General features: G+C 38.4%; 1 protein-coding gene across 1 annotated transcript; it reads right to left on the bottom strand.

Annotated features, from left to right (window-relative positions):
* Positions 1-2,331: 2,331 nt before the first annotated feature.
* Positions 2,332-11,307, bottom strand: LOC134653492 (nonsense-mediated mRNA decay factor SMG9-like). Its single transcript, XM_063508862.1, has 8 exons — positions 11,188-11,307; positions 10,863-11,088; positions 10,046-10,180; positions 9,444-9,719; positions 7,230-7,446; positions 5,907-6,077; positions 4,871-5,031; positions 2,332-2,535 (listed from the first exon to the last, which is right to left on the bottom strand). The coding sequence occupies exons 1-8, from the start codon at positions 11,221-11,223 to the stop codon at positions 2,333-2,335; spliced, it is 1,425 nt and encodes a 474-aa protein (XP_063364932.1). The 5' UTR covers positions 11,224-11,307; the 3' UTR covers position 2,332.
* Between the last annotated feature and the right edge of the window lie 353 nt (positions 11,308-11,660).

The raw sequence follows: 11,660 nt of genomic DNA, 5'->3' as shown, positions 1-11,660 counted from the left end.
CAAGTCGGTGCAGACTAGACGGTGGACTACGAGTAGATGGGTCATATTATTTAAAGTTGTTCCCCAAACTTTTTTTTTAAATTTGTGATTTTTTATGTTATTTCTACTCAGAGTCACGAGCTCTTTCTATCCTAATAGGAGGAAAAAAAGTGTCCCAGGGTTTTTATTTCCATTCCGTTACCATTTTTCATAGACTTTGTATGGCGGTCACGGAATGGAAAGATCGAAAAATGTACCTATGGAAATTTTGGGACACTTTTTCTCCTATTAGGGTCAAAAGAGCTCGCGATTCGAGTAGAAATAACATAAAAACTCCCAAATTTGAAAAAAAGTTTAGGGGACAACTTTAAATAAAATGGCCCAGATATACGAGATCATACTTCCGTTTTTAAATTTCGTGTTTTCCAGATTGCCTGTCGGACGCTACTCCGCATGACTAACGCAGAGAATTCGACGTCAACCACGCTCGTGAAGGAATAATAAGTTACCTACGTAATACGTTATCTATAGGGAGATCGCCGTTTTACAAGAAGCTAAGTCTAAATAAAACAATACGACTCTACCTATACGTGTATTATTCATTAGTATCCCTTGACACACTGTTATTTTAGCATCTTATGACCTGTAAGTACTTATGTCGATTTCGTTGAAATTAAAATAGTAAATAAATAACATAATATGCTCCGGGATATCTCAAAAGTAAATTCGTCTTCGACACTCTGCGCCCAGGATGTGAGAGGCCTGAGTGGACGCTCGAAGCGGAGCGTTCGGCGGGGCGTGCAGCGTGGCGTCGGGCTCACAAGTGATGTGAGCAGCGTGCACTAAGGCCGCTCCTATACGCTTGCATTTGTTTAACATGCACGCCGCACGCCCAACTCTAGCGTCCACTCAGGCCTTACACTAAGGTGGACCAAGGCCGAAATGTAAAATTTTCGGGTAGATTTTCTATCGAACGAACTTTATGTAATGCAAGTTGAAATGTAAAATAATAAAGAATATTTTTTTAGCTATGAATTTATTCAATGTTTATAGATTTACATAAATTATAAAGTTTTTACCTGAATTTGATTCTTTTGGGAAGAATTCTCATGTTTAGAAGCCCAAAGCCCGCTGTTAACATATGACAGTTACTATCATATTTAATTACACAAACGGGTCTACCGCGATATAATTTCATTGTTTTTACATACCTTTAATTTCGACGTTACGGGTACGTTGCGGGGACGTTGCGTCTTTGACGGGTAGCTGCAATTTCTTTGTCTACCCCGAACATTTTTATTAACTAATTTCGGGTAGTTTAGTGGTGTTTTATTAATATCTCCGTTGACATTTGTTGGGACGTCAGTCTTTCCGTGACCACAGCTGGTGCAACTCAGCTGAAACGTCGGAATTAAAGGTAAAAACAATGAAATTATATCGCGGTAGGCCGTTTGTGTAATTAAATATGTATACAAAACGCGAGAGTTTAAAGTGTTATAGTTACTATCATATTATTTCTTCTTAGATCCTCTCTTCTCACTCTAACATTAAGAGTTTACGCCGCATCATTTTGGCCATTGTTTATATTCCTTCTCTTAGCGAGGCAGCTACACTCACTTGAACTCTATGGCCTAGGTAACAAGGGCCTACCCTCAGGTTGGCTACAGCAATGAATATAACGAATGAACAACCAGTATGCACTTAACCTCCTAAGACTAAGGGCTGATTTTAGTTACATTGCGGACTGTTGGTTACGTCCACTTCAACCGACCTATCAAAACCCGTAATGGTATGAAACTCGCATGCGAGTTCTCGCATCGTCTAAATCGGGCTTAAATATACATTACAATGTACATTTTCGTGCAATCTAATTTGAACCTTTTATAAACCAAATAAAGTAGCATTTCTTTTGTATCATTGCTTTATAAACAGAGATCGGACAAATTTACGACATTGCTCGCAATAATGTGGACATGACTCCAAAATTGATTAAATAATTAATCCTAATCAATAAATAACACAAAGAGTTCTTATAATGTAAATTTATTTAAAAAAAAAACAGTATGTTTTCCAAATTTTCTGTAGGTACTCATTTTTTTATATCAAAAATATATTTAAGTGCTATTTATTGACTAGGGAACAAAATTAAATCTCAGGTAAAAAATTAATTAAAACAATTAAATGATTAATTATTTAATCAAATTTGGAGTCATGTCCACATTATTGCGAGCAGACGCCAATCTGTCCGATCTCTGTTTATAAAACAAACGAAATTCGTTCTAATGTACTTATAGAATAAGGTTCAAATTTAAAATTTGAAAACTTTATATGGTGGGTCTAACGAGTTTAAAAGTCACGGTAGGAACCTCTCATACTCCATGAAGAAGGTGCATTTCCTGATGGTCTCCCAAGCCTTGATGCAGTACTGGAACCAGGCGCGCTCGGACAGGTTCGGCACGTTGGTGATGGGGTGTCGGTTGACGCCGAGCACCATCCAGCGGAGTCGCTTCGACAGTTCCTCGAACGTAGGGTGGCCGCGATAGATCTCTTGGTTATCTGAAGCACAAAATAGATACAGTACAGAAGTCAATCACGTGTATGTACTTCACTTTTCATACCTACGCTCGGCGGTCGCTCTAGGGTTGTCAAATATGATTTATGCACAAAAAACTATCGTGATAGTGGCACTCGTATCTAGTAGTGGCCGGGGCGGGGTGCATATCTACCTACCTAACTGTTCTGTTTAACGTTAAAACGAACCACCGAAATACAAGCAGATACCTACTTACCTCTCTGAAACCACTGGTAGCTTAAAAAACGACAATTCACCGTTTAATGTTGAATTTAAACAACCGTCCACTGAACAGTTACAATAACTTTTTTTTTGTTTCTCCATTATTGCACAAAAAAGCTCACAGACGCGTGTCTCAAGCGGATGGCACTCGCGCTCGCACTGGTCCCAACTGGTCCGAGATATCGTGTCCGTGAGCAGTGTCTATGTGTGCGTCGCTCGAGCGCACTTTGTATGTAGATTGATTTCTGTACTGTATCTATTGTGTCTGAAGCAAGTGATACTATTGTCAACTACTACTATTGTCACGCCATAGTAAGTTAATCCGAAATTAGTTTTAGTGTCTATGTAGGCATAGAGAAATATAGCAAGACAAAGAGTGCTCACTCCATACATCAGTTCAGACTATTCATTTCAGTGTCTACAATAGATGTAGCACCGACCGGAAAGTCTTATCTCAACAGCATAAGACTTTCCGGTCGGTGCTACATCTATTGTCAAGTAGCAGTACTGATAGTTCCGCTACTCGATGCTAGATGCTAATAGTCTTTTTGGTACTAAAACTGATGTCTGGAGTGAGCACTCTATGTATTTTTTTCTCTATGATGTAGGTACTATCAAGGTCATTCCCGGTGAAACACTTCAGAATTTTTATACCTCGATGCTTACGAGCGAGCTAAACTCCGCCTCCCATAGAGATAACCAATTACGATGCATTTAGGATTCTTTATGTTAATAATGAAAAGGGTAAAAACAGGTAATGAGACAAACAATATGTAGTAAGGACAGTGTATTATAATTATAGTTGTTGTTGTTTAGGCTATACTGCGCCTCCCCATAAAGATAACCGATTAGGAATGCATTTTGGATTCCTTGTCTTAGTTTGCAAATGACGTCAGACAATGGACGGCAATAAACTACCTGAGTTAACCTTTTTTTCAACGTCCACATTTTTAAGTGCCATGCTATTGGTCATAACTTTTATGATATCGTCTGACCGTCTGCAAGACGCTTAAGGCTTCGTCACACAGGCGCGTTTTCCGGGCGGGGTGTGAGCGGGGCGCGCCGCTTTTACATATAAAACAATCACGCCCCGCCTGGAAGATGCGCCTGTGTGACGGACGGAACCTTTAAACGATTTTTGCCCTTAATTTTTCCCGGTAGTTCACCGGGAATGTCCCTGATATTACGATATCGTTGAAGATAATTTAGTGTAGCCGTAAAAATACGGTTAAAGATAAATTACTAAAATTGACAAGATGTGGATTTTTAAATTTCCGTCGTTGCGATGCTAATCGAACTGAGATTCTGTCAATCTGTAGTCAAACTGTCGTCGGGGGGTAGGTACGAGTATAGTCGTTATAGCTGGTCAAGCAGATCTTGTCAGTACAAAAAAGCGGCATTTTGAAAAATATAGGCGCGAAGGGATATCGTCCCATCGAAAATTTGAATTTCGCGCCTTTTTTTTACTGACAAGATTTGCTTGACCAGCTTTAGTTTTCAAGCTGGCCCTTGCGGCTTTCTCTTTGTCTATTGTAAGTAGACACGTAAGGGCCAGCTTGAAAACGAACGACTATACTACTATATATGTATGTATATAACGCGTCATCGTAAACCTTTTTGTAATATATAAAGATCAATATAAGTAACACTGTAACCATACTGCTCTGTAGCCATCTGTGGCGGTCAGAGGATTCAAAAGGTAATCTCACCAAAATCATCGTAGACCCCCGGCAACAGGAACAGGTTGAGCGGCGGTCCGCAGGTGTCCAGGCTGCAGCCCTGGCAGTCCGCGCTCAGACCGTTGCGGTTCGAGTCGCTGTACATGTACATACCCGAGTTTAGCTGCAGGCTCGACCTTTGTTTGTCCACGGGAAGACCATAAGTTAAGCATATGTATCCTCACCAAAATCATCGTAGATCTCCGGCAACAGGAACAGGTTGAGCGGCGGTCCGCACGTGTCCAAACTGCAGCCCTGGCAGTCCGCGCTCAGCCCGTTGCGGTTGGAGTCGCTGTACATGTACATGCCCGAGTTTAGCTGCAGGCTCGACTTTTGTTTGTCAACGGGAAGACCATAAGTTAAACATATATATCCTCACCAAAATCATCGTAGATCTCCGGCAACAGGAACAGGTTGAGCGGCGGTCCGCACGTGTCCAAACTGCAGCCCTGACAGTCCGCGCTCAGACCGTTCCGGTTCGAGTCGCTGTACATGTACATGCCCGAGTTTAGCTGCAGGCTCGACCTTTGGAACGCTTTCCTGGAGTAAAGAGGAATTAAATTATAGGATACGCTTTACATTATATTGCCTAATTGTGCCATACACAGGCAACTTTATTTGACTCGGTAATTCAGCTAATAAACTAAAAATAAAAAAATGCACCGCCATCTTCATGTAAGCGCCACTTGCACCATCCCACTAACCCGTGGTTAACCGGTTAAACCTGGAGTTACCATGGTTACCAGTACGATTTGACACTTGGTTAATGGTTTAACCGGTTAATCCTGGGTTAGTGGGATGGTGCAAGCGGCGCTAAGAGACTTAAGATAAAATAGATCAGGAACAAGAAAATATACAAAGACTTTTAATCCATAGAAAATGCGTCACTCGACAATATTGTAGATGGCGCTGTTTATTATTTTTGCATTTGATACAATAAAGGAGCATAAACTCTACCCGTTTAAAGGCCTGTAAAAAGGCCTTCTTTAACCTTCCTAATTTAAATAATTCTTGCACTATGTTTTTCATAATTTACTGTCATTTTATTTTGTATTGTAGGCGGCTCAGTCGGACGCAAACAAATGTTCAAGCACGCCATGGCTAACCATACCTAATAACTTCTTACTAGGTACTTAACTTTTTTTTATACCACATCGGTGGCAAACAAGCATACGGGCCGCCTGATGGTAAGCATAAAGCAGTCATCGTATCCTATGGACGCCTGCAACTCCAGAGGTGTTACATGCGCGTTGCCGACCTTTTAAAAACCTACTCCTTTTTTGAAGAACCCCATACTGTAGACCCTCGGGAAAACCTCGGAAGGGAGCTCATTCCACAGCCGGAGCGTCCGCGGGAGGAAATTCCTCTTAAAACCGCACTGTCTAAGATAAGCGAGATAAGTGATAGGCCAGTACCTGTATAAGTCCTGCATAGTTTTGACAGCCTCCGGGGTGTAGTCCTCAAGTTGACAGCGGTTGTGCAGAAGCAGTAAGTGGGGGTGGCTCTCGCCGCATGAAGCCTCTTCGGAGCTAGCGGAACTTGAGGCTGATAGGGACGGTTTCAACATCTCGGCTGTTTGGAGATATCTAGAATATACCAGGGTGGGTATTCAGAGATAGGCGAACTGAAGATTTAGAATATAGACAACTAGCGACCCGCCCCGGCTTCTCACGGGTTAACAAATTATACATAAACCTTCCTCTTGAATCATTCTATCTACTAAAAAAAAGAGCATCAAAATCCGTAGCGTAGTTTTAAAGATCTAAGCATATATAGGGACAGAGAGACAGCGGGAAGCGACTTTGTCTTATACTATGTAGTGAAGTAAAATAGCCACAACTTGAACTACCTATGTAAACAAAAAACCTAGTACCTACCTTACCTTCTGTCTTGGTAATTTAGCTCATTATAAATATAACCTTATCACTACACCTTATAAAACAAATTCCCCCGCCGCGACTGTCTGTTTGTGTGTATGTATTAACGCGATAAACTCAAAAAGTACTAAACGGATTTTCATGCGATTTTCACCTATCGATAGAGTGATTCTTGAGGAAGGTTAGTGTATAATTTGTTAACCCGTGCGAAGCCGGGGCGGGTCGCTAGTGCAATTATAAAATTGCCCTAGTAACTGAGTCACATGTTTTTTTTGTTTACATTATTTTAAGGTCTAGGTATATAAAATAGACTATAATGCAATGAACGATACATAGAAAAAATATACCTCATAAATGATACAGGGTGGCCATAAAGTCGTGGATCAAACGAAACAGGGAGATAAAGGAGGTAATTTCCAACAAAAAATCTTTCTACAGCATGGCCATAACTTATGCACGAAAAGTTATGAAATTATTTTTTTATGAAACTAGCAAGTTTTTTTTACAATTTACACAATAAAAAAATAAATTGATTAAAAGCAATAAAACAAAAGATGTTGAATTGTGACTAGATAATGTATCAATACTACAAAAATTGTATTCATTGAAGAAAAAACAAAAATTCATAACTTTTCGTGCAATGAAGTTATGGCCATGCTGTAGAGAGATTTTTTGTTGGAAATTACCTCCTTTATCTCCCTGTTTCGTTTGATCCACGACTTTTTGGCCACCCTGTATATTAAGCAGAGCATATAACTGAAATATTGTAAGACATTTGAAAGAACACAACTTGCTTTTAAACAAAGAAATTCCTCGATTTGCAGTTGTGACAATCCTCAAATTAGAATCTAAATTACCTACCTAATAAAATTGTAGTCCGTAAACCAGTCCTGAGCTGCTATAAGAACATGGCATACCGCCATAAGGAAGGATGCGACTTGGAGACAATCGACTGTGACCACGTTCGCGCTCCTGGACGTTATGGGGTTGATGTTAGTCTCCTCTATTAGTGCGGGTGACCATAGCGCCTGGCAGTCGAGGAGTATCACGCGGTCTGTGGTTACATACATGTCTACACCTGGAATGTGGAAAGGATTAATTATAGGATTCAACACACTAAACAAACACCTACATAATATGGGCAAAACAGACAGCCCCATGTGCAGCGCGTGCATGGAAGAAGAGGAAACAGCAAAACATATTCTCCTACACTATAAACAGGTAGAAGTATACAGGAACCAATACCTAGTACCTAGGGACTCCGTGCACACTGAAGGAGGCAGTTAGCAACCTAAAGACACTGCTAGGTTTCATGGAGGAGCTGATGGGGTGGCTAGGGTAGAACTACCCTGTCGACTTGAGAAAAATGCCCTACCTTTGACCTAACTAACTAACACCAGACCTTGAATTGACTTAAACAATCAACTAAGATTTGATTTGACTTAATATTTGAGGAAATATTCCAATGTTTTATAGGGATCACGCGTAAACCGGAGAAAGAGACAGAATACCTATATTTATTGGCGCAATGTGTTAATGTAAGGCTTAAGTTTATGATTTAGGGAGCGGTATACACTCGTGGCGAATGACCGTCCTTATGACCATTCATTTTATAATATGGAATAGCTGTCACGTAAAATGTTTATAGTCATGTTTAGTGAAGTTTAGCACATTAATTTATTTGGAAATATAATATTTAAGTAATAAAAATATGGTAAAAAATATGTCTCCAATAATACCTAATCAAAAGAGACTTTTTAGGGTTCCGTAGCCAAATGGCAAAAAACGGAACCCTTATAGATTCGTCATGTCTGTCTGTCTGTCTGTCTGTCCGTCTGTCCGTCTGTCTGTCCGTCCGTATGTCACAGCCACTTTCCTCCGAAACTATAAGAACTATACTGTTGAAACTTGGTAAGTAGATGTATTCTGTAAACCGCATTAAGATTTTCACACAAAAATAGAAAAAAAAAACAATAAATTTTTGGGGTTCCCCATACTTCGAACTGAAACTCAAAAATTTTTTTTTCATCAAACCCATACGTGTGGGGTATCTATGGATAGGTCTTCAAAAATGATATTGAGGTTTCTAATATCATTTTTTTCTAAACTGAATAGTTTGCGCGAGAGACACTTCCAAAGTGGTAAAATGTGTGTCCCCCCCCTGTAACTTCTAAAATAAGAGAATGATAAAACTAAAAAAAAATATATGATGTACATTACCATGTAAACTTCCACCGAAAATTGGTTTGAACGAGATCTAGTAAGTAGTTTTTTTTTATACGTCATAAATCGCCTAAATACGGAACCCTTCATGGGCGAGTCCGACTCGCACTTGGCCGCTTTTTTTTCTACTATTTTTATAGTTGCAGGTCCTCGCTTTCAATAAGGGCGGCTACCGGGCTGGCACGCGAGCCAACTCGCTCGCTCGCGCGGCAGCCCGGTATCCATTGCGCGAATGTTCGATGGTTTGCCACGCGATATGGAGACGGGGCTTAAAACTATTATTACTTTGTTACATTTATTATTTTCATCAAGAGACTTGAAGAAATTGTGATAGGGACAATTATTCGACGCGAGAGGTTCTTATAGATCGCTATCGGCTAACCCTCCTACGCGTGGGAGCGTACGTGAACTGTAGGGGGCAGCACCTGTTTATTGTTGTAAAGAGTCATTGTCAAGTTTAAGTTTTCAATGTACGCCAAAGGGTTCTTTCGATCACTGATTCTGCCTCAGGGATTCCTATTTTTAAATAAAAAAAATGACTTTTCCTGTGTGTGTAATTGGCTTACTGTTTTTAATCTTGTTGTTTATTGTAAGTTTTAAAACTGTTGCATGATGGTTCTCCCTAACATAAATAAATAAATAAAAATTATCATTACAAATATCGGGAAAAACTTTATGGCAAATCGTATAGTAAATGCTTGGAACAAATTACCCTCTGAAGTGTGAATCAATTTAAAAATAGACTCGACAAACTATCAAAACAGCGAAATCGTGCTAAGTGAACTATGGTCTAACATTTTAGACGCACCAGCATCAGCTGCCTGTCTAAAACGAAATAATAATAATAATTACCTTTTGTGCAGTGTACTCCTCTTTCAATCTGGTCAATATCTTGCATTTTAAATTTGAAGAAACTACTTTCCACCTTCCCATTAGTCCCATTAGTTTCCGGAGCTTCATAAAAGTGAAGGCCGTCAATTTGATTTTCCAGTGATGAGACATCGTTGCCATCGAAAGCGAGGTTGGTTGGTATTTCGTGAGAGTTTAGGATTTGTGTACACAAATCAGGTACTGGGTTATTCTGGGCAATTAGGTTAAGGATCATAGATTTACCAACACCTTGAGTACCTGGTGAGAAATAAAAATAATACATATTATTCCAATGAAAATCATTGTAATAATTTTTATAATAAGTTTATTCTTCTAAAGTGGAGGAGTCAGGTTAGGTGTTTAAATCATTAGAGAAGGACCTACATAATGTGTTTTAAGTTGTTATATATTTCATTTTAATATTCATGTTCACTGTAAACACTCACTATGCAATAGTAAATGTTATTTTTATGCAACATTATAGAAATGAAAGACTGTTGTTTCATTTTTATAATGTTGTTGAGGATAATTTTGCTAAGGATGAGAATGTGCCAAGCATTTTAGTGGCAGAAATGTCTTCTTACCAATTATTCCAACAACAAGGTAATTAACGCTGGAGTCATGCAGGAATTCTAGTGCTGCACTGTTGAACTCTAAGTTTTCATCCAGAAGCTTAACTGGTTCGGTCATGTACTTTAGTGGTGCACTTGGCTTCTGTTCTGAAATTATATAGCAAATTAGTAACATATTTGTTACAGTTACAACAGTTTTGCAACCAGTGACATTCAGTGACATTACATTTGGGTTTGTATCTATGAGCTATTGTTACGTGGGATTATGGAAATAATAAAATTGTATCTCTGTTATATCATACTTGTGAAACATTCATGAATCTTTATCGCAATTGAAAAGACTAGCTGAGTTTCTGGAAACCACCTGAAACACACTGTGTACATGTTGTATTGGGGCCATTTTATTTAAAGTTGTCCCCTACACTTTTTTTTTTAATTTGTGAATTTATATGTTATTTCTACTCAGAATCACTAGCTCTTTCTATCCTAATAGGAGAAAAAAAGTGTCCCAAGGTTTTTTCCCATTCCGTTACCATTTTTTTCATAGACTTTGTATGGTGGTTTTGGAATGGAAAGATCGAAAAATGTATGGAAATCATGGGACATTTTTTTTTCTCCTATTAGGATCAAAAGAGCTCATGATTCTGAGTAGAAATAACATAAAAAATCCCAATTTTTTATATTAACTTTAAATAAAATGGCCCATTGGACAAATGACAACTCAGATATATATTTTAAATAATACCTGAAGGAATTCAGTAAATATATTTCTGCTTAAGTAGAAATCTTAGACATGAATTATGTACAAAATAAGAAAAAATTAAAATACCTATAATTTTCTTCTCCTTATTCTCATTTTGAGCAATTTTGGAAGGTTGAGGCCCCTCATTTTCTGCAGCCTGAACATTAGGGCTCAGCGGTCTCTCTTCTTTTGGTGCACTTTGTTCACGAGTCTTTAAAATGATGGTTGGCGGCTTTTCTTTTTCTTTCGGTAGATCTTTGGTAGTATCTCGGTCCGATTTCAATATAACTGGCCTTTTTGGAGCACTAGACTCCTGAAAAGATTAGAAAATGTATACCTTCGCAAGCAGTATGGTTTGCAACATGTAAACAAATGTATAATGTAACTATTTAAAACTACGAAATAATCTTACCTTCGAAAGAAATATTTTCTTTTTTTTATCTGCCATTTCATATACTTAGCTAGATAAAAAGCTCATACAATTTAAATATTTTACACGTTCTTGATTCTTGAGTTGTTTTTCTCGGCGATGCAATTGAAATTTTGACATTGACGTTTGTTTGTTGGCGTTTAATTTCGTTCCTATCCACATCCACGCTGCAAATCCAAGTAAAGATTTTATTAAAATCAAATTAACGTTATAAATTTAAGTTATGCTAGAAATAAATCATATAATTATCACCAAGCTTAGTTTTTGCTTTTGAAAGAAAAGAGTTGAGGAAAAACATAAACAAAACTTTTGTAGAAGAACGGCTATTGGGAGTGTTGGAACGTTTCAGCGGAAAGGGTTGTCAACGTAAAAAATCTATTGATTAATATTGATCGGTATCTTCAATAAAAAATACATAATAACAAATTTCATTCAGAAAATAACTCGTTTACGAT

Source organism: Cydia amplana, chromosome 13 (assembly GCF_948474715.1).
Source record: "Cydia amplana chromosome 13, ilCydAmpl1.1, whole genome shotgun sequence".
In the NCBI taxonomy this organism is placed as follows: domain Eukaryota; kingdom Metazoa; phylum Arthropoda; class Insecta; order Lepidoptera; family Tortricidae; genus Cydia; species Cydia amplana.
The sequence above is the reverse complement of the archived record's forward strand: the minus strand, read 5'-3'. Positions and strand labels throughout refer to the sequence as shown.